The following is a 24,687-nucleotide window of genomic DNA, read 5'->3' on the forward strand; positions in this document are numbered from 1 at the left end:
GGGCGAAAGTGAAACATTTGGACTTTAAAGAGTTAACGTCATCCTCCATTTTCTGCATGAAAGACATTTTTGTCCTTTTCTAAAATCGATATTTTTACTTTTATAGATAAAGGATCTTGAACCATCATTTCACTTTTTTAGATGAATGATATTTTTGTCTTTTTCTTAAATCATCATTTCATGGCGAGAATGATAGAAAAGGGTACCTTAGTGCACCAAACTCCCACCCTAAGTGATGCACACACACACGAGGGATACGAGCCCTGGGGGTGGGGGGGACTTATAACCTGCTTCGCTCGTATCAGGTCTCATGCCCTGTCTGAATTTATTTTAGATTCAGACTTGGATTCAAGTTTAACATGACCCGGCCCGTATTGGATCCGTTAGCACCCGGAGTCTGATTGGGTCCCGCGTCTGACAAATGATGAGGCTATACGGCGACATGCTCCGACAGGATTGGCGGAGAGGATGATCTGATCTCTCCGCGCGGTCGAAGTCCACAACCAACCGGGGATGCCAGCGAGAGCGGCAAGTCCCTTCCACAAACCGTAGCCCTTCTCGTTCAGCGACTCTTTCGTCATCGTCGCGATGCTCGTCGGTCTGGTGCCGCCGCGGGGGATCCCGTCTTCCGGCCAATTCTCAGGCCGACTCGCCGGAACCCTCTCTCTCTCCGCCCCTCTTGCTTCCACTCTCTGCCCCTCCCGTTGCTTCGAGCCCTCCTCCTCCGCTGGCACGAAGCATCTCCTCCTGCGCAGGAAATGCAGAGCTAGGGTTCGCTGCTCGGCCACGAAGGAATCCTTTGCCTCTTCTTCTCCTTCGGACGTCGTTTCGGAGAGGGATTCGGGCGAGTTGCTGGATTGCGTAGTGGTGGGCGGAGGCATCAACGGCCTGAGTATCGCGCAGGCTCTTGCCACGAAGCACCGGGATGCCGTCGGCAGCATCATCGTGACCGAGGCGAGGGAGCGCGTCGGAGGTAACATAACGACGGTTGAGAGGGACGGTTATTTGTGGGAAGAAGGCCCCAACAGTTTCCAGCCCAGTGATGCCATTCTCACCATGGCCGTAAGCTTCTTCTTCTTCTTCTTATTATTATTATCCTGCTCTGGATGATGTTGCATCTACTTCTTAAAAGTAGCAAATTGTTAGGATCCTGGTGGTTTGAGTGCTTAACTTTACCCACCTTAATCACCCTAGGGCCTTTTGGGTGTATTGGTTGGTCACCTAATATTTGGTATCAGAGCAACCACGAGGTCTCAAGTTCGAATCCCGGAAGGAACAACCTAGGAAAAGGGTTACCTGGACAAGAGTGAGAACAGCAAAAAAAATGGAAATAGCTACCTGGAGTTGAGGCCAGAGTGAAAGTCGTCCTAGAATGGGCCATTGAGGACGTCGGCTGTGGAGCATGGTGGGTTTGGTAGGGTCCTGGTGGTTTAAGGACTCAACTTTACCCACCTTAATCTCACCCTAGGGCTTTTTGTTGTATTGGTTAGACACCTAACATGAATTGATGCCTCAGGTTTTTACTGCATTGCCAAAATTTGGGAAGTATAGGCATTTAAAACTTTTTTTTTTTCAGTTTGTACAAAGTTGGAAATTGGGCATCGATGCGTGGGGTGGAACAAGAAAATTGTGGGGATTTTAGTGTTATGTGGTCAATTATGCTTATACTAAACGAAAAGTTCTGAAATCTTTGCCCACTCGTGTAGATTGAACAGAGTCTGATGATGGCCATAACGACAATCACCTGCATTTTGTTGGGAACGTTCGGAAGTCTTGAGCATTTGGTTGAAAATAAATAATAGTTGTAGTAAATAAACGATGCACGAAAGTGGGACTGCATGTGGATGGTCCAATAGTTGGTGATGGTGATTATGAACTATACAAAATTGAAAATATAAGATAGGTTGTAGCCTTGTAGGTATAAGTTTCTGACTCTGCAACAGATGGGCATTCTTGTTGTGGCTGATCATGATGATAACTGATATATGGATATAGAGAGGCAGTATTTGATTACAATTTTCAAATATAAAATAATTGAATATGCTTTTATTTATTATTTTTTCACATATGTTCACCCAGTGATCTGCATTATGTGTCTGTGCGTGGAATTAGGGTACAAGTGTTTGTGTGCATGTCCGTGCATGTTTGTGCGTGTATCTACATGCAGTTGGGTGGAAGTTTTGTACAGATTTTCATTGTGAAGTGTTTGAAAATGGATCTTTCTGATCCATGTTACAAGTATTGGTGGTGTCTTGAATTCATAAATGATAAGTTTACGATAAAACTGCCATAAATTTAACTTGCTCCAGTTATAATATATTGCAAATTTGTTGTGATTTGGACATAGTTTTAGTTTTCTATTTTGTATTTATTTTTTGATAAAATTTATTTATTTTCTATTTTAAAGTTCTTCACGTTTTTCTGATTTTTTTCAACAACAACAACTACGCCTTCATCCCAAAACAATTGGGGTCGGCGATATGAACCAAAAAAGAAAATCATTATGGGTCTTCCACATGAATCCTTCTCCTCCAATCATTTCTATCCAATGCCATGTCCTCGGTAAGGTTCAAAGCATTCATATTCTTTCCTATCATCTCTATCCAAGTCTTCCTAGGCCTACCCCGACCTCTTTTAACTAATATATTTTCCCATTTCTCCATCCTTCTAACTGGAGCATCATTAGGCCTTCGCCGAATATGTCCAAGACTCCAAACCACCGTAAACGATTCTCTCTCATCTTATTTTCAATGGGTGCAACACCTACCTTCTTACGTATCTCCTCATTCTGAATCTTATCTTTTATTGTATTTTCACACATCCATCTAATCATACGCATCTCAGCTACACTCATTTTTTGAATATGATGTCTCTTGGCAGCCCAACATTCCGTACCATATAGTAAAGCGGGCCTAATAGTCGTCCTATAAAACTTTTCCTTCAACCGCAATGGCATTCTACGATCTCACAACACTCCAGTTGCACTTTTCCATTTCATCCACCCAACCTTTATCCTATGATTTACTTCTCCATCAATTTCGCCATACTTTTGAATGATAGATCCCAAATATTTGAAACAATCATCCACCGGTATTTCTTGCTCACCAAGCTTCACTACTCTCCCATCACTACTTTGTTGCTTACTAAACCGACATTCCATATATTCTGTCTTACTCTTACTCAACTTAAAACCTCTTGCTTCCAATGTTTGTCTCCATAATTCTAACTTAGCATTAACCCCAACTCTAGACTCATCAATCAAAACAATATCATCAGCAAACAACATACACCACGACACATTTTCTTGAATTGATCTCATAAGCTCATCCATCACTATAGCAAATAGGAAATGGCTTAAAGCAGATCCTTGATGTAACCCAACTGTTATAGGAAAATTGGTTGTCACCCCTCCACAAATGCGAACATTGGTTACTACTCCTTTATACATATCCTTAATTATACTAATGTACTTGAGAGAAACACCTTTCTTCATTATTGTCCACCAGAGAACGTCCCTAGGTACTCTATCGTATGCCTTTTCCAAATCAATAAAAACCATATGCAAATCTTTGTTCCTCTCTCTATTTGTCTCAATAAGTTGTCTAAGAAGATGTATAGCTTTCATAGTTGATCTTCCAGGCATAAAACCAAATTGATTCTCCGATATTTGATAACCTTCCTCAACCTAGACTCAATTACCCTCTCCCAAAGTTTCATAGTATGACTCATGAGTTTTATACCATGATAGTTTGTGCAATCTTGTATATCACCCTTATTCTTATATAGAGGCACCAAAGTACTCTTCCTCCACTCATTAGGCATCTTATTTGACTGCCAAATCTTGTTAAAAAGATTTGTCAACCATTCTAAACCTTTCGCTCCCAAGCTTTTCCAAGCCTCGAGTATACCATCTGGGCCAACTGCCCTTCTTGATTTCATTTTCTTCAAAGCCTCTGCAATTTTTTTTTTTGAATCTTGCGCATGAAGTCACGATTCATTTTATGAAAAGGAATTGACAAGTCTCCAAGATCCTGAGCATGATTTCCATTAAATAGCTTATCAAAATAATCTTTCCATCTCTCCTTAATCTCGTCATCTTTGACTAAAACCCTTTGTGTTTCATCTTTGATACATCTAACCGTACCCAGATCCCTCGATTTCCTATCTCTCATCTTTGCAAGCCTATAAATATCCTTCTCACCCTCTTTGGTATCCAACTTGTCATAAACCTCCTTATATACCTTATCCTTCGCGTTTCAAACTACTTTTTTAGCTTTCTTATTTGCTATCATATACTTCTCCAAATTTTCATTATCATGACTCTTAGATTTTTATAACACTCTCTTTTAACTTTAATAGCCAATTTGACATCCTCGTTCTACCTTGATGTATCCTTACCTAACGGTGCACCGCCTTTAGACTAACCCAATACCTCCTTAGCCACCTTTCTCATGCCACCCGCTATCTTATTCCACATTGATTCTGAATCCTCCTCGAGACACCAATCAGGTTCCTTGTTCCTTAACTACCTGCTCTACAAACATTCTTTGTTTAGCTCCTTTCAGTGCCCACCACTTAATTTTAGGATTTATCCTATGTCTATCCCTTTTGCGGCATTGTCTAATTCTAAGATCTACAATTAAGACTCTATGTTGTGTAGCTACACTTTCTCCTGGTATAACCTTACAATCGATGCAACAACCCCTATCTCTCTTTCTAAGTAGGAAAAAATCTATTTGACTCGTATTAACCCCACTTTTAAATATTACTAGGTGAGACTCCCTCTTCCTAAACCAAGTGTTTGCTAAGATCATATCATAGGACAAACCAAAATCTAAAATCCTTTCTCCACTTTCGTTTCTTTCTCCTATACCATAGCCTCCATGGATACTCTCAAATCCATCCCTACTAATGCCTACATGTCCATTAATGTCACCGCCGATGAAAAGCTTTTCTCCATAAGATATCCCTTGTACTACTCCATCTAAATCTTCCCAAAATTGACGCTTAATGGAATCATCTAAACCTACTTGAGGTGCATAAACACTAATAATATTAATAATATCCGTACCTAATACTAATTTAATAAGTAAAATCCTATCACCCTTCCTACGGACCTCAACTACATTATCTATAAACTCATGACTCATAACAATCCCTACTCCATTCCTATTTCTATTTATTCCTGTATACCAAATCTTATATCCCCAAGGTTCTATCACTTTTGCCTTCTCACCTACCCACTTGGTCTCTTGTAGACATAAAATATCAATCTTTCTCCTACACATAACATCTACTAACTCTACCAACTTACCGGTTAAAGACCCTATGTTCCAAGTGGCTAACCTAATTTTATGGTCTTGACTAACCAGTTAAAGACCCTTATTCTGATTTTTTTAAATATACAAAATTTTCCTTGCTGAGAAATCCTTAAGAAGGACGTTTCGATGCTAGCTCTGATCACCTAAATGGACATGTCAAACTAGCTTTATGCATTTGTTACGTTTGCAAGAGTTGACTTTACGGGTATCTTTGTACTATTGCCAACTTTATAAATTCCAAAATTGGCTGATCCGGTCAACCTACATGGTTATTTCCAATGTTCTCGTGCATTCTGTTATTGGCCATGCAATGTACGGATCATTATTTTCCTGTTCCCCGTACAGGCATTAGATCTGTGAATTGGTTGGACTTGGGTACCTTGATATATTTTTCTGTTTGCAGGTTATATTTTGGATACTTTGCAGCATTTCTTGAACACATAAGGCCTGTGTCTGTTGTTTCTACTTTTAATGAATTCATGATTTGTCATATTGGGTAGTTTGATACATATTTTGTGTCTCCAACATCTAAACTTTGGCTGCCCACTGCCCACTCCCATGCATAATTATGCTTGTTAATGAAGTTGACTTATTTTTCTTATTGAACATAGCTGTTACATCATCTGAATTTTTCACGGTTATCTCTTGCTGACATTTGTTTTGGCAGGTTGACAGTGGGTTGAAGGATGAACTTGTTTTGGGTGATCCAAATGCTCCACGTTTTGTATTATGGGGTGGAAAACTGAGGCCAGTACCTTCAAGTCCTGCTGATTTGCCTTTCTTTGACTTGATGAGCTTTATTGGGAAGCTACGAGCAGGGTTTGGTGCAATCGGTCTTCGACCACCTCCACCAGTTTGTACTCTTGTTGCCTTGCTAATTGTTGTGAAATTGATAGTGCAAAAAATGCATGTTTACAGTTAATTTTTTTCTTCCTTTTTCTTTTGGTGTGACACTAATGCCTGAAAGTTTGGCAAAGGTTAGGATCGTGAGGAATCTGTTGAAGAATTTGTTCGTCGTAATCTTGGTGATGAGGTTTTTGAACGTTTGATAGAGCCCTTTTGTTCAGGTTCATATTATTTTTTTTGTCCTTTTCTCTTATTTTATAAATTTGTGTGGTGTTCTTCATTGCTATTATTTTCTTGTAGTATGCTTGATATTGAGGCTGAATTTTGAGTGATATTTTCAGGTGCTTAATTTCTATTAAGGTTGTGTTCAGGAAGGCTTGTAATGAACTCCTATTACCTTTCAGTTGCACCCTGGAACATTTTGGGCAATTTATCTTTCTTGCTCTAGCATGAAATATATGTACAAATCATAGCAAGGTTTCTCTGAAGTTTATTTTTCTCTTTGGTACACTAGAACAAGTCAAATAACCAAATCTAAGAGTGAAATTACTAAGCAGGGATACTCTCTCCTCATTGTTATTGCTCTTCAACATAAATGATTATAATTTCATAATCTCAGTCTCTCAGTCCATTCCCATTTTTGGCGTGACAGATCTACTGTTTCTTTATTTATTTTATCCCATTTTAGTAGCAAAGATCTTGAACTAAGAAATAAATCATAGAAGCTGAAACAAGATAACTTGAGCAATTTCAATAATTGGGTTTATTGATACTCCTGGCATAGTAAATGCTATTACACATGCAATCATACTCAATTTGATTTTAAAGAAGATCTTCTAGCATTTTTAACATCCATTTGGCTAAGCCTCCATCCTCGGTCGACTGCTAGGGATATGATGACACGAATTGTACCCATTTTGACTACTGGACTAAAAGTTTCATCGTAATCTTCACCATATTGTTGTTCGTGCTTTATATCTGTCGGTACTTCCTTCAGGCTTATACTTTGTTTTATAAACCCATTTTGAGCCAACTACATTCTTTTCTTCTGGCCGAGGTACTATTTTCCAAGTCTGGCACTCATGAAGTGCTTTCATTTCTTCATTCATAGCTTCAGTCCAATGACGAGATTGAAGAGCTTGATTAAAGCAAGTGGGTTCATCCTGTTTTGTGAGCTGAGACATAAACAACTGGAAATCAAGAGAAAAGGTCTCATAACTCACCCATCGTTGAATAGGATGCCTAATGCGTGACGACCTTTGAGCCGGATCATTAGCGATGCTTTCCACATTCCTCTGCTTTATATTTTTGTCTTGTCTAATGTATATCTGTCCAGAGAAGCGTTCTACTGGGGTTGGTTCAACACACATCTGTGAGTCATCCAACCCCCGGCTCAAGCCAAAGGAAGTACAATTCGCCTGACAAGTTTCTTCTGTATTAGCAAAAAGATCTGCGCTCATCCATGGATCATATACCTCTACTTCTCGAGATGGCAACGCTTCAGAGTCATTTACCTGAAAATTTTGTTCATCAAAAACAACATTCCTAGAAGTCCTAATACGTTTTGTAGTAGGATCATAGCATCGATAGCCTTTGTATTCATCCGCATACCCAACAAATCTGCACTTAACGGCCTTGTCCTGAAACTTATTTCACAGAGATGAATCAATATGTACATACACAACAAAAAACACAACAAAAAACACGCAACTCATCGTAAGAAGGATGTTGCCCAAATAAAGTATAATATGGAGAGTGCTGATCAAGAAGTGCCATAGGAAGATGATTTATGACATGAACAGATGTATGAAAAACTTCTGTCCAGAGACTAACGGGCACATTGCTATCATGTAACATGCTCATCGCACTCTCGACAATATGCCTGTGTTTCCTTTCCGCACCCCCATTTTGTTGAGGTGTATGAGGGCAAGAAACCTGTCGACTTATTCCTTTATCCCGAAGAAAGACAATAAACTCGTTTGATGAATACTCGCCCCCACCATCACATTGTAAGTGCACAATATCATAGGAAAACTTTGTTTTGACCATCAAATGGAATTCTCGAAATACTTGAAAAACTTCATGCTTATGTTTCAAGAAATATATCCAAGTATAACGGGAATAAGAATCAATAAAGATAAAATAGTAACGACTACCGGAAAGAGAAGGAATATGTGCGGGCCCCCAAACATCGGAACAAATAATCTCAAATGGCTTTGAAGCCCTTTTATTAATAATATGAAACGGAAGAACATGACTTTTGCAAAGTTCGCATGAGGAACATTTATTATTATTTAAAAATGAACATAAACTAGACTCTGAAAGAAGACCATCAGATACAAGATTTTCAACGAAGCCCCGACTACAATGACCCAAACGACTCTGCCAAATGTCTGGCTTATTACAATGAGATGAATTAAAAACTTCCAACGAAGGGAAAAGCAAAGACTCTGAAGGCGAAGACACTGAAGAATGCTTGGACGACTTCAACTGGAAGACTGGGTCTGAAGGTGAAGACATTGAGGGAATCTCCTTGAAGACGTACATGTTTCCTTGTCGCTCCCCCTTAGCGAACGTCTCCTTCGTTCGTAGATCCTTAACATAAACAGAAGAGGGAGTAAATTCGACGGAAGAATTCATATCGTCAACAAGTTTAGCTACAGAAACAATGTTCTTTTTAATATTAGGAGCAAGGAGAACATTAGACAAGTGAAGTGAGGACTCTGACATAGGGATATGTGCACTGCCAGTATGACTAATAGAGTGACAAGTTCCATCTCCTGTAACTATACTACCTTTTTCAGAATAAGGCAATAAGTGAGATAACTTACCGACATTACCCGTAACATGAGTGGCAGCGCCGGAATCAACATACCACTCGCCTTGTTCATTTTGCTTGATCGTCATCTGTGACAATGCTGATGACAAAAGTTGTTGCATATCCGTAGATGGCACTTTCGTGTCCACAATAGTAGCAGACTTATTTTCATTCCTCGTTCAAAACCGACAGAAGTGTCCATGGCCAAAACTGAATGAGAACGAACTGATTCATTTCCTTCTGCTCTTTGTTTCATAATCATCTTATGCTGGAGAAGTTTCGCTTGAAGATCGTCAAAAGTAGGCAAGTGAGGAAGGCATGACAAAGCTGTGGTAAACATGTCAAAATCAGGGTTCAATCCATTGAGGAGTTGTTGAACTTTATCTTTATCTGAAATAGCACTTCCAATAACCGCCAATTGATCAGTAATACTCTTCAAGCGGCTTATGTATTCCATGACTGGCATGGAACCTTTCTTCAAACTTTAAAACTCATTTTTTAAGTACATAACTCGAGCTTCTGATATCTGAGAGTATGTCTGAGACAACTTACTCCACAGATCCGCCGCAGTGCAATCATCTGAAAGAGTAACCAACACTTCTTGAGACAATGTTGACGTAATATAAGCAACCAAAGACTGATCTCGCTTCCTCCAGACTGTATACTCTGGATTCTTAAAAAAAATAGTAATTGTGTCACCCTTCTCATTGGTGGTTTCCTGCAAAATAAACCGTGGGGGTATAGGAACCAAACCATCCAGATGTTCATCGAGATCCTGACTCCGTATAAAAGGAAGTATTTGTCTCTTCCAGGTCAAAAAATTAGAGTGAGTAAGTTTTTCTGTAACAAGCTGACTCAAGAAATTTGCAGAGGGACCGGAGGACAAGGTAGATGACGAAGAGTAATCCATATTAATGGGACAACGAATAAACGAACAAGACGAATGAAGAGAAAGAAAAGAAAAATGAAGATCACTTAATCAATCAATAGAACTTTAATAAGGAATGCACCAGTGATATTAATAGACCCTTTTTTTTAGGGTCGAGAATATAGACTTTGATAACCTGCCTATAGGCGTTGCACAGAAATCATTAAACAGTAATAGAAAAGGGAACTTCTGTAATCAAAGAGGAAATAAACTGTAATCAAAGAGGAAATAAATCAAAGAAATACCAAATAACTGCAGTAGATTTGATTGCAATCAAAAGGAGACTGCAATCTAAGAGGAGAAACTGCAGTTAAAGAGGAAAAACTGCAGTCGTTGACGTGAAAACTGCAGACATAGGGGAAACTGCAGTTAAAGAGGGAAAAATTGCAGTCGTTAATGTTGCTGCAGACGTTACCAGAAATCAGAAAAAGAACTGTATCAAAACAGTTTGCAGAAGTTACCAGAAATCAGAAAAAAAAACTGTATCAAAACAGTTTGCAGAAGTGCAGAAGTTACCGTGAAGGAGGAAGAATCGAAGGAGGAATGGGCGAGGAAATCAGAAATCAGAAAAAAAACTGTATCAAAACAGTTTGCAGAAGTGCAGAAGTTACCGTGAAGGAGGAAGAATCGAAGGAGGAATGGGCGAGGAAATCAGAAATCAGAAAAAAAACTGTATCAAAATAGTTTGTTTAGAAGTTACCAGGACTCGCTGAACAGCTGACTGGTAGGGTTCCGCAACCGAGCTCTGATACCATATGAGATTCTCTGTGGGCTCAGCCTTCACTGCAAGAACTAAGAAAAGAGAGAGAGAGAAGAGGGAGATTCCCAATGGCTGGGGGCGGCGCACGTTAATCCAACCTCCCAGCCCTAAACATTATAAATAGGGAAAAATACAAATGTTGGAAAAATTACAGACATGCCATTAATGAAATGGCATTGAGCATGTGTTAAAAGATAAAACATAACATACCCATACCATATTTTAACACTCCCTGCCATGCACTCCAGAAAAAGATAGAGTTTTCCAAAAACACCTACTAATGGAGGAATACCCCTAGAGATATGAGACACAATGTGTAACGCCCCAAAATTTCGACTTGTGATTTCGAAAACTTTATCGAAAAACCTTTCAAAGATTTAAAGTTTTAACTTTTAAAAAACGACAGCGGAAGACATTTAGAAAGGAACACAAGTCAACAATTCTGGGTACGTTAGCTGAAAAACCATCATTCACATGTACAACAACTTAAATGAATTTAAGAAATAAGGCAATAGATTAAAATCTGCAGTTTATTACAAAATGAGCATTTTATTCCAAAGTTCAATAAATCTAAAGAAAACTCCAAAAAGACCCAGAGCCAAGCCGCCAGCAGAAAGAAGATAAATCTTGATCTATGTTGCACCACGCCATCGGCCGCCAGTGAAGTCCTACTCCTCACCTGCCCATGAAATGGGTCAGTTTCATAACAAACCTGTAGGTGCACGAACAAATAAGTAGAATGAAAATAAATCAGGACATTCATGAGATATTTAAGCAATTAAAACAATTGTAGTCTATTCTAACAAATGTAATAAGTGCAAAGAGCTGTTAGTCGAAGCAGTGTAAGTCTCAGTCATCTACAACTATTCATGAAGATATTCCTTAAGTTCTGATATTAACTGGCCTGTGGGTACGCACAAACGCGAAACGTAGAAACAGCCGAGACCGATCCGGGGGTTTATTATGTCAGGTGTTTTCATTAACCCGGATGGCTGACTGAGTCCGCTCCTAAGGGGACGGTCAGTGACCAAGAGAGTAAATCCCCAAAGGCATTCGTGGCCCATGGATGCATCCAACTTCTGCAGAAGTGCCTGGGAGTTACCACCTAGGATAATTTATGGTAATCCCAATTCCCCTAACTCCGATGACTGGGGAAAACCGAGTCTTTTGCCTGTGGGGTGGTTGTTAACAACCTGTCCATCGGAGTCTTTGTACCATCCATCATCTCCCTTGATGAACCGTGAAGATCGGATGAGTACGACGGGGGTTTCTTAACCGCCGCCCCATCCTGCATGCTCTGGTCTATTAGACCCACTCGAGCATCTTGCCTGTGAAGGCGAATGGTCACCATTTATGTGATCTCAGCATTGTGCTAATTGCACTCATCGAGGTTGCTACAACCTCATCATCCCACCATCGTAACCCACATGGGACGTACTTGTCCAAAAGTACGATCGTACCTTCCTAGAGGTACAACTACGATGAGAGGGCAATATAAAGTTTTATGATTCTTTTGGTTCATGCATGACATGAATTGCTCTCTGAGCAGATGGGCCTGTGGAGGCTGGTATTATCTCATGGATATCAATAAGGAGTTTCTTAATCACTTCGAGGTACTCAATGACCTCCCGTACTATTTGTATCATACTTATCTTCAGGTCTAATTACGAAAGTAAATTTGTGGGTTCTCGATAGATAACCCATCACAAGGTTTTATAAATGTCTGTATTATGCTTGGCATGCTCGAATACTAAGAATCAAGAAGTCGCATCCAAGATTCATCAGGCAATAATCAATAAGGCATCTATAGTAACTTATAACAGTGAGCAAGGCAAAAATACAGAAATAAGGTCTTTCTAGCAATGAGTCTACTCGTAGAGCTCAACAATAAGCATGTAATTTCAAAAGAATACGGATGCAGAAACACAACACAGACAATCACCAGTTGGGAAATTCTACGAGTGAGAATGCATGCCAAATAAACTATTCTATCACAGAATCCTTATAATTTTTATTTCATTCATACAAACCCTTCGTGCGACTTTCCCCTACCTCGGGATGTCGTGCAGCTGCGTGCGTCTACGCGTGTAGATGATACGAGGCTCGGGCCGCGGAGCCAGAGCGGGGGTCCGATGCGAGGTCTGCAATAGTGCTACTTTAATTATTATGCGGAGAACAAGCCTGCCAATAGAAAAAGAGAGAGGCAGCAGGGGTGTGTCCTTGCTGGCCGAAATCAGAAAAACGACAAGGGGCGAGCCCTTGCCTGCAGACAGCCGCGGGGTGACAGGGGCTGAGCCCTCTGTCGAAAAAAATACCGAGGCGGCAGGGGGTCAGCCCCTGCCAATCGCAAAGAAGCGGCAGGGGCTGAGCCCCTGCCGGCAAAATAAATGTGGCAGGGGCTGAGCCCCTGCCAGAAACAATCAAGTGGCAGGGGCTGAGCCCCTGCCAGCAACAGCCAAGTGGCAGGGGCTCCCTTGCCTGAAATAAAAAGGTAGCAGGGTTGGGCCCCTGCCGGCAAAATGAAAGTGGCAGGGGTTGAGCCCCTGCCGGCAAAATGAAAGTGGCAGGGGCTGAGCCCCTGCCAGCAGCGATTAAGTGGCAGGGGCTGAGCCCCTGCCGGCAATAGAAAAGTGGCAGGGGTTGAGCCCCTGCCAGCAACGTCAAGTGGCAGGGGCTGAGCCCCTGCCGACAGACACGAGACGGCAGGGGCCCAGCCCCTGCCGATGGCGGTGAGGTGGCAGGGCCTCGACCCCTGCCTGGTAGAGTCAACGAATGGTAGGGGCCTCAGCCCCTGCCAGACCGAGTCACGGCAACCCCAAAACGAAGACAGGCAAAAAGGGGTGCTGCAGGGGTGACTGGACCCCTGCCGGCACTCCGGCGAATCGCAGAGGGAGAAGGGGACGACAGGGGCCGCGTAGGCCACCTGTCGGGGCCCCGATGACACAGGGAGGTGGTGGGAGGCCGCAGCAGTGGCTGTGAGCCGCCTGTCGGCCTCCCGGCGAGGTGACAGGGAGGGGGGTGAGGAAGAAAAGAGGGAGGAAAAAAAGGGCGGCGTACCTGGGAGTGGTGGCCGGCGTCGGCGGCGTGCACAGCAGGGAGGAGCTCGGCGCAAATGGGGGCGAGGGCTGCGAGAGGGAGGCGTGCCTCCCCTCGCCCTCCAACCTCTCTCTTAAGGGCGCAGGGGGGCAACCGAATGGGGAAACCCTCGATGGGTTTCCCTAAATTGCCCGGTACTGAAGGGGAGGAGGAGCGGCGCTCGAAAACTCGGGTTACTTAAAACCGTAAAAAAAAGGGGCCCGGGTCGGGTCCGGACCCGACCCGGCCCGGGTCCAAACAAATAATTTTTTTTTAAATGGGGTTTTACACAATGGCTAAAGAGAGATCTCAAAAAGGAACTTTCACATATAATCCTGAATGTTAACACTTCTAATACATGGACTAGATGATACAATGCAAGCTAAAGTTCCTAGACTCATGGAGATATATAATAACATGCAAGTTACATGCTTTCATATCCATCGTTGGAGTCTCCAACAATTATTCTAATAATTATATATTTGATTTGACCTATGGACAAATATGCAAGCATAGGTTTCATGCTTGTTTGAGTAATAGCAATAAGATACCCCAATATCGTGCTAAGAATAGCTAGGATTCTAGAAGAAAATGCTATTCGTTCAATGAAAAATAGAAAGAGATATTGAAATTTCGAGTGGCTGAAGCTGAAGCAGCTACTTTCAAAGTAACATAAAGAACACAATGACTGGAGTGGAAGAATCAGAGTTGAAAAGTGAGCATCCTCACTCCTTTCTCTCACTCAAAACTGTAGCTGAGACTTTTCTTGCATGGCTTCTAAGTGATAAAAGTAGGAAGAAATCATTTTCTTTGTTTTTTGATTACCTTCCTTGTGTGTGTATATGACTGAAATTGAATCCATTAAATTTCTAAAAAAGATTGCTAATCCTCAATTCTTTATTCCGGCATATTATTTGATTTACTCGTTCCCGTCTTGCCCATAGTATCAACAGGCCAGAATCTCAGGTACATTGCAGTTGGGAATTGGAGAGGGGAAGAGATCATATTCATTCTCTTTTATGAGACCCAACTCCAATTCGTGAATTCCTTTAGGCTGCTAGCTTCTTGGCCCTTTAAATTAGTTTCTAATGATCCATATGAGGAAAACTTCCAACCAATTGCCTACCAGTTCTTCCTCCTGATTTGAGGCTAGTCATTCAGATTGATAGGGGTGAACCAATGAGTTCAGATATCAATGAACATTATAGAAGATTTCTCATCAGAACAAGTCTCTTACTGATATATTAACAATATTAACAAGTACAGGGAGATGCTAACTTTTATTCAGTCATATTTGCCGTGTTCCATCCACTCGCAACACACACATGCAGTTGTCAAGATGATTTTATTCTGAGTTTAGTTTTTGTTTGGTAGATTCAAAGTGTACGTTGTTCTTACTATAGGTGGTTCTTATTGGTTAACAACTATGTAACATATATTGGTGATATTTTGATTGTGTCATGATTCTCTCTTGATTTTTCTAAAAGCCATATAATGCCAAAAAGTTACGATATTTTCAAAATATCACATGTTTTGAAATATTGTGATTTTATCATGATATTAATGTGATGAACACTTTCTATATTTTTTATTTTTTAATATAGTTTTACACGTTTTTACTTTTTGTTTTTTTATGCATGTGGATATTTTCTTGAGTTTTTCTCAACAAAGAATATTTTAATTTATTGCAAGATTGTCTCGAATTGACATTGGCTAATGATTACTTTTGGTTTGCTCATATCCGTCAGTTCCTTAGTTGTCAACTTCTTCATGGAGGACATAAGGTAGTCAATGACATACCATATGTATAAGTTTATCAATGATCATTATGCACTTATTACATCACAAAACTTTAGGGTAAGGGCTAAGTGAAGGGGATAACTGTGGAAAATAGTGCTTGGTGTGTATATGTTTGTTTTCTCGTATCGGGACCATAGTGGTCATTTTGCCCCTATTAGGAAATAGGTGTCTTTTTCTGTTTGTTTTATCTTTTTGTCTAAGGTTACAACAAGGATATAGAGTCACTGTTTATTTGAACGCATCCATCCTTTTTGTTTCTTTCTTTTGTGCAATATGTATTAAAACTAGAGGTTTCAACCTCTAAGTGTAATGAGATGCTATTCTTCTTGTGCTCATGCTTGTTACTCTCTTTCTCTCAAATGTATAAAGGTAGCAAACAATGAGTAGGATGAATGGAAGTTAGGCCTAGAGGGATTCACTGTTGCTCGTTTGTTACAAGTTATGCTAAAAAATGTTTGCTGTTTTCTTGGTGCTTCATAACATTTGTGATAGAACCTCTAATGAAAGACTAATAATTTTTTGGTGATATTAGTGGATGCTATTTGAACTGTTCCTTTGTTCTCCGTGTTGGCATTTCTTATAAAGTTATTATATTGGCAAAGGCCATGAGAAACTAAGGGTAAGTTTGGTTTGTTGGGCCAAATGTGACTCCAAATCAAATTTGATTTGGAGTCATATAAATTAGAACCACATGAGGCTCCATGTGATTTTGATTCTCGCATAAATGAGAAAGCAACTCTCATTTGTAAAGGCAATTGAGAGTCCATTTCTCACCCCTCATTTTCTGGTGTTTGTTTAGCCAATGCCAATTAGATTCATTTTCTCATTTGCATGAGTCCAAATCTCATGGGACTCAACCAAAAATGCCCTAGATCTCTTTTGCTTTGATATATTGGGAATCTTAGTATGGCCATTCACAGTTGTGTGGCTATATCAATCCTTTCTTCTTTATCAAGGCTTTCGATGGTAAAGAAACTATTGGTTTTATGGAGGTCTCTGGAGGAAGTTTCAGGAGCATTTATCCAAATCCTTCATTGCATCCAGGATCACATGTGGAATGCTAAGCAAGAGCGTGGAGGAGGGAGCGACTAGCTCTTGTTTCTTATTCTGGTATGTCAATGATGATGTTGCCCTTCTCCTATCATGGGAGGAATAGGATTGTAGTGTGCGGTCCAACCCATAAATATCGGGCGGGGGGCGCTCATCTCCTTTGACTCATGAGTCATGTTGTAGCTTTATTTGGATTTACTACTTGTCAGCATGATGTGTTGCATTGGAGTTTTTATATGACTTGACAACACCTACCAGTGGATGCTGGCACCCTTTACGGCTTAAACAATGCCTTTGGTTTTTTTCTTTCGCAAATACCAGTCTCCGTACCCAATGACTGCTTTCATGCTCATTCTAGTTGGCTGAAAAACTGGTAGATGAGGCTCTTCTATTTGACGTTTTTGGATGGCAGAGGCAGCTTCTAGGATAAGGGGAGAATATCACTCCTTCTAAGGCTTGAACTCACAACCATTTGTAGCCCAAAACTTGTAAGCTTGGGCCGACTGTCTCCAACGTGTAAATATTCCTTTTTAATGACCACAGCCGGCCCTATGACAATATTGCAAAAAAGGAAAATTAGCAATTTTCATACGAGTCATTATTCAAATCCAGTAATAGGTAAAACCAGCCGTGTTCAACTCTATGTATTCCTCTACCCATAGAGTACATTGAACGTATATAAATTGCTAGCATATTGTTCTATTGATCAAGATTTTCGATCTTTGGAAATCTCATGATTATCATCAATAAAAAAGGTCATTTGATATGGAATTTTCCAATCTTTCCATGACTATGCCAAGTGTTTATATGCAAATTCTTTATGAGAGAATAAATGAGAATAGACAAAAAATGAAAGTCTCATAAAAAGGCCACCAAAGTGTTAAAATCTAACGAATATACATATATACGTATTGTATATGTATATATATTGTACATATATTTGCAATATATTTTTTGTAAAACCTTTTTTTCTTTCCTTTTGTATTATTTTGACTAAGTCTGAGCCATTGGACTAGTTCCAATGGCTTTTTGAGCCTCTTCTCTTATATATAAAAGGGGTTGAACCCCCTCTTTTTACGTATGCATTGTTGCATATTTGTGAGCCTTAATAAAACATATTTTTTTTATATTTGTGAGCCTTATTATGTGTGCCCATTGTGGGTTTTGTGAGTGTGCTATTTCGTAAGTGAAGGCTCACGTTTCCTTACACAAAGATCAGGGGGCTAAGGCAATGACTTTGGGCACGACGAGCTCTCATAATATGACATGCAATATGTACAAGGCCTAGGAACAAATTCACCGCCTATAGTTAGATTTGAAAGAGAAAAAAAAATAGCAATACAATTGCTCGTAGATGTAATGAAATAAGTGGAATTACAAGAACAAAGTGCAAAAACACATACAAGTCCAAGAGTAGACAATACAAAGGCACAATACACGCACAGAGTGGATAAGCATAAGTCCACTAAGGGACAATACAAAGAGCCAACAAAGGGCAACACAAGCAAGTAAAAGAATAAGATATTATTGATAATATGCTTGGAAAAGCATTGAAAGAATAGGGAGGAGATAACCCGTATTTATACACAAAAAGGAGGAGAGGGAGAGACCTTGGGGAGCTCCCAATTAGAGTCGTTGGGAGCTCCCAACTACCCCTCAAGGAACTATGTAATTACAAAAAGTAAAAAATACAAAAAAAAATAAAGAAAAAAATATTGGTTTTACTTTTTAATAAACAATATTTATTACATACAAGACCAAAAAATAAATATATGAATATATGTATCAATGTTGTCAAAAGCACGCCTCGAAGTGAGGCGCATCACTCTATGCCTAGATGTTGCAACTATAAAGCGCTCAGGGTATTAGGCGTGTGCCTCATGCCCCTCAAAGAGTGCTTTTGTCTCGAGGCGCGCCTCACCCATGAAGCACACACCTCTTATATAAGGTAGTCAAATGGGGTCAAAGGCCTCATTTGACCACCTTAATGTTATTAAAAAACAATTTTTATTTTATAAAAGATATGAAAAAAGAGAAGGGTTTAGGGCATCGTCTCCCCTTCTCCACCTCTCTTCCATCGGTGCGGCAAGACTTTTCGATGACCGACCGACTGACTGACCATTCTGGCAGTCTCTCTCTCTTAAGAAAACAAAGAAGAAGAAGAAAAGAGGGATCGAGGATCGGCCCCACCCTTTGCACCGCTTTGCCTCCTATGTTCCCTTTCGGTGAGCCCCAATATCGAGGTACCTCTCTCTCGCTCTGCCTCCTCCTTTTCTTCCTCCTCTTCTGTCTGCTCCCTCATGCTTCTCCTTTTCTGCCGCCTCATCCTCCATTGCCTCATGTTCTTCCTTTGTTGTGTATACAACGAGACTCTCTCTCCTCCGCCTCTTCCTTTTTCTCCTGCTTCTTTTCTCTCTCTCCCTTATATAATATCGGTAACCAGGTTTTATGATCATGGGCCAAACTTGGGTTTGATTAAGACCTGGGTCAGAAATGTTTTGACCCAGGTCTGAATCAGACTTGGGTCAAAACTGACCCAGTTCTAAACTAGACCTGGGCCTGCTTTGACCCAGGTGTGAGTCAAATTTGGGTTTGCTGACCCAAATCTGAATATGACCTAGATCAAAATAAAATCAGCGGTTCTTGACATAAAACCTTATAAATTTATTTTTGTTTTTTTATTTAGTTGATTTTTTAATATTTTTTGTGAAGCTTACGCTTTACGCCTCGCTTCACAAGCAAGTCTTATGCCTCAACACAATTCACAACATTGATATGTATATATATACACATGTTTTAACACCCCCTCTCAAACATACAACAAGAAATCAAAAGTTTGTTAAAGAGAAAAATAAACCGAGGAGCAGGAAGAACCTTAGTGAAAAAATCAGTCAACTGGTATTCTGATGTAACATACGACAACTTAATGATCCCTCTAAGATATTCATCACGAACATAATGACAATCCATCTCAATGTGTTTGGTTTGCTCATAGAAGGTGTGATTGCTTGCAATATAAATTACACTCTTATTATCGTAGCACATCTTCGAATCTTTTGAGATTATTATCCCCATATCTTTGAGAAGATTTCTTAGCCATACAAGCTCCACATTTGTCGTAGCCCTCACACAATATTTAGCTTCTATTGGAACTGAGATACTTTTTGCTGCTTATTGCATCTCCACAAAATCAAAGTCACCTTAAAATACACAAAAACCTGTAGTTGAGACTCTATCATTGAGATTTCCTCCCCAATCAACATCAGTACACACATGTAAATCTAATGAAGAAGACGAGGATAAGAAAACTCCCTTTGTTATAGTACTCTTGATATATCTGACAATTCTTAATATAACACTCATGTGTACAGTAGTTGGAGCATACTGAAACTGGTTGATAGAGTGAACTGCATGAGCTATATTTGGCCGAGTGATAGACAAGTGGGTGACCCAACAAGTTGGCGGTAAGGTATAGGATCTTCGAGCATAGTCCCATCTTCCAACTTTAATTTAGCATTAATCACTTTGGGTGTTTGTAGTTTCTTGTTATATGAAATACCATATTTAGTACAAATATCAACAAGTTTCATTTGAGAAAGAATGTACCCTCTGGGAGAGTACACAACTTCAATGCCTAAGAAATATCTTAAACAACCTAAGTCAAACATATATATATATAAATATTCTTAATATCATTAACTTCCTACTTGTCACTTTCGGTGATTATCATCATCTACATAAAGTAGAAGAATAATAACTTTAGAACCTGTACTTTTTGACAAAAAGAGTAGTTTGAGTATAACAAAAATGAAAACCCAAATAAGTCATTACATTACTAAATTTATCATGCCTACCTTTAGGGTCTTGTTTAAGACCATACAAAGCTTTCTGAAGTTTAAGGATTTCCCTTTTTCAATACAAAACCATGGCTGTAAACTTCTTCAGTATTTAAAAAACATTTTTAACATCTAGTTGGTATATGGGGTCATTTTTGAATAGATGCAACGACTATGAGTGTCCTAACACTAGCCATTCTAACTACTGGGGTAAAAGTTTCTTCATAGTCAATTTCATATTCTTGAGAGTACCCTTTAATCATTAACTTAGTTTTATATCTTTCTAGAGTCTCATCGCTTTTGGTTTTAACCTTAAAAATCCATCTACATCCTATATATTTCTTCCGTATGGGTAATGAAGCTATTTTCCATGTTTTAGTCTTTTCAAGGGCTTTAAATTCTATATTCATTGCTTCATCCTTTTGTGAAAGATTTTTGACTTTATTATAATGTGATGGGAATGTAAAGTTATTAGACGTGATCTATAATTTGGTGTCAATGTGTCATAAGATACAAACCTACTTGGTGGGTTGGAGACACGATTGAATCTTCTAAGAGAGTTTTCTTTTAAAGATGAATTTTGTGAATATTTTTTTAAAGCACTTAAAGGATTCCTTTGCTCACGCCGGGTATATATTTGTATGAGTTTATCAACAATATCATCATTTTTTATAGGTGATTCCACATTCTTATCATTTGAATGCACATTATCATCACCATTTTCATTATCATTTAAGGTATTATCACCATTGTCATTCAAAGAATCTTCACAAGAAGTCAACTCTTCTTATGGCAAGAGGTCAAATAAAAAAGTATAATCTACTTCATTGTTTTCCTTGGTTCTTTCGAAACCATTTTCATTTTTTAGAAAGGTTACATTTTTAGAAATATATAGTTTGTTACTCTTAGAGTAAAAACATCTATATTCTTTTTTGTTTTCTCCATAACCTATGGCTTTTGGAGACATTTTATCTCTTTTATGTAAGAGTACAAAATACTTACAACCAAAAGTTAGCAACCGCTTGAAATCGATTATTCTTTCAAACAATTTTTCAAATAAGATATATTTTTTAAAGATGATGAGGCCATTCTATTTATCAAATACGGTGATGTTAGAGCGGCCTCAAACTGATTTTTTTTTGGAATATCTTTAGAAATAATTAATATCCTAGTGGTTTCTATAATATGCCTATGTATTCTTTTGGCTAATTAATTTTGTTGAGAAGTTCTAGGACATGACTTTTGGTGACAAATTTTATTTTGTTTTAGATAATTTTGAAACTCATTTGTAAGTATTCACCACCTGAATCGGATTTAAGAATAAAAATGTTGCTTTGAAAGTGATTTTTCACAATCATATGAAAATTTTTAAAGAAAGAGAACACATCGGATTTGAAGTTAAGAAAGTAGATCGATACATATCTAGTGAAATCATCGATAAAAGTAATATAATATGAATATCCTCCTTTTGATATGATGGGAGAAGGTCTCCAAACATACGAATGCACTAATTCAAAAGGTCTCTTAGAGACAGGTTCCATTAGGAAAATGAATGTATTTCATCTTTTCAAATATAAAATCTTTGCAAATTAAATCTTTTCGTTACAAATTTTTTTCCTTAAAAGAAGATACATCTCTGAGTAGCTTGTATGTCCAAGTCTTTTATGCTAAATTTTAATGTCCTTTTATCTTGGACATAAGTATAAAAAGAATTTTATGTTGACTAGTCAAGTAAAAAAAACCCAACAAAGCTATTTGGTATTTGACCAAATAATCCCTATAAAAACAAAAAAAGGATAAAAAGAAAAGAATAAAGTAAAAGTATTAATGTATCCCTAATGAGTACAAACTCCTACAATGATTGAAATAACTAAAATACCTCTAATGGGTATTTAACTATTGCATCATTATAAATAAAATATGTATGTATATATGTACAATATAAATAATATATATATATATATATATATATATATATATATATATATATATATATATATACACACACACACACACACGTACAAAACACTTCTCCTCAAACTTATCGTGTGATATATCAAAAGTTTGAAAATACAAAAAAAAATCAACTGGAAGGACCAAAGTCTTCAAGTATCTTCATTGGAAGTCTCCATCTTTATGTTGCATAGGAGAATTTTGCAAATACAAGTCTCCGAATGTCTTCATTGGCTATCTCCATCTTCATGATATGATGCATCAAAGATATTCCTTTCTCAATCCATCGCATCTTTAAGAACATTCAGAGAGAACAAAACAAAGGTTTCAACTACACAAACAAAAATATCTTAACCCAATAGTTATAAAGTTTTTAAAACAAATATATATTTTTGAACAAGAGAAACAACAAACAACAACAACAACAACTACGCCTTCATCCCAAAACAATTGGGGTCAGCGATATGAACCAAAAAAGAAATTCATTTTGGGTCTTCCACATAAATCCTTTTCCTCCAATCATTTCTATCCAACGCCATGTCCTCGGTGAGGTTCAAAGCATTCATATCCTTTCCTATCATCTCCATCCAAGTCTTCCTAGGCCTACCCCGACCTCTTTTAACTAATGTATTTTCCCATTTCTCCAACCTTCTAACTGGAGCATCATTAGGCCTTCGCCGAATATGTCCAAACCACCGTAAACGATTCTCTCGCATCTTATTTTCAATGGGTGCAACACCTACCTTCTTACGTATCTCTTGGTTCCGAATCTTATCTTTTATTGTATTTCCACACATCCATCTAAGCATCCGCATCTCAGCTACACTCATTTTTTGAATATGATGTCTCTTGGCAGCCCAACATTCCGTACCATACAGTAAAGCGGGTCTAATAGTCGTCCTATAAAACTTTCCCTTCAACCGCAATGGCATTCTACGATCGCACAGCACTCCAGTAGCACTTTTCCATTTCATCCACCCAACCTTTATCCTATGATTTACATCTCCATCAATTTCTCCATACTTTTGAATGATGGATCCCAAATATTTGAAATAATCATTCACCGATATATCTTGCTCACCAAGCTTCACTACACTCCCATCACTACTTCGTTGCTTACTAAACCGACATTCCATATATTCAGTCTTACTCTTACTCAACTTAAAACCTCTAGCTTCCAATGTCTGTCTCCATAATTCTAACTTAGCATTAACCCCAGCTCTAGACTCATCAATCAAAACAATATCATCAGCAAACAACATACACCACGGTATATTTTCTTGAATTGATCTCGTAAGCTCATCCATCACTATCGCAAATAGGAAAGGGCTTAAAGCAGATCCTTGATGTAACCCAACCGTTATCGGGAAATTGGTTGTCACCCCTCCACAAGTGCGGACATTGGTTACTACTCCTTCATACATATCTTTAATTATACTAATGTACTTGAGAGAAACACCTTTCTTCATCATTGTCCACCAGAGAACGTCCCTAGGTACTCTATCGTATGCCTTCTCTAAATCAATAAAAACCATATGCAAATCTTTGTTCCTCTCTCTATATCTTTCAATAAGTTGTCTAAGAAGATGTATAGCTTCCATAGTTGATCTTCCAGGCATAAAACCAAATTGATTCTCCGATATCATGACAACCTTCCTCAACCTAGACTCAATCACCCTCTCCCAAAATTTCATAGTATGACTCATGAGTTTTATACCATGATAGTTTGTGCAATCTTGTATATCACCCTTATTCTTATATAAAGGCACCAAAGTACTCTTCCTCCACTCATTAGGCATCTTATTTGTTCGCCAAATCAAGTTAAAAAGATTTGTCAACCATTCTAAACCTTTCTCTCCCAAGCATTTCCAAGCCTCGATAGGTATACCATCTGGGCCAACTGCCCTTCTTGATTTCATTTTCTTCAAAGCCTCTGCAATTTCTTTCTTTTGAATCTTGCGCATGAAGTCACGATTTATCTCATGAAAAGGAATGGAGAAGTCTCCAAGATCTTGAGCATGACTATCATTAAATAGCTTATCAAAATAATCTTTCCATCTCTCCTTAATCTCCTCATCTTTGACTAAAACCCTTTGCGTTTCATCTTTGATACATCTAACCATACCCAAATCCTTCGATTTCCTATCTCTCATCTTTGCAAGCCTATAAATATCCTTCTCGCCTTCTTTGGTATCCAACTTGTCATAAACCTCCTTATATACCTTAGCCCTCGCATTTCGAACAACTTTTTTAGCTTCCTTCTTTGCTATCATATACTTCTCCAAATTCTCATTATCACG

General features: G+C 38.8%; 1 protein-coding gene across 2 annotated transcripts in view; it reads left to right on the forward strand.

Moving 5' to 3' along the window:
• The first annotated feature begins 446 nt into the window (after window positions 1-446).
• Window positions 447-24,687, forward strand: part of LOC149826702 (Flavin containing amine oxidoreductase family) — a 78,954-nt gene continuing 54,713 nt past the window's right edge. For both annotated transcript variants that reach the window (XR_016434786.1, XM_090018949.1), the window contains exons 1-3: window positions 447-1,062; window positions 5,989-6,174; window positions 6,304-6,388. Coding sequence is in view for 1 of the 2 variants with exons in the window: in XM_090018949.1 (XP_089875075.1) it covers window positions 589-1,062; window positions 5,989-6,174; window positions 6,304-6,388 (745 nt within the window). In the remaining variant the exon portion in view is untranslated. The remainder of the gene's footprint in view (window positions 1,063-5,988; window positions 6,175-6,303; window positions 6,389-24,687) is intronic.

This window comes from Nuphar pumila, chromosome 10, assembly GCF_984573655.1.
Source record: "Nuphar pumila chromosome 10, dmNupPumi1.hap1.1, whole genome shotgun sequence".
Classification (NCBI taxonomy): Eukaryota; Viridiplantae; Streptophyta; class Magnoliopsida; order Nymphaeales; family Nymphaeaceae; genus Nuphar; species Nuphar pumila.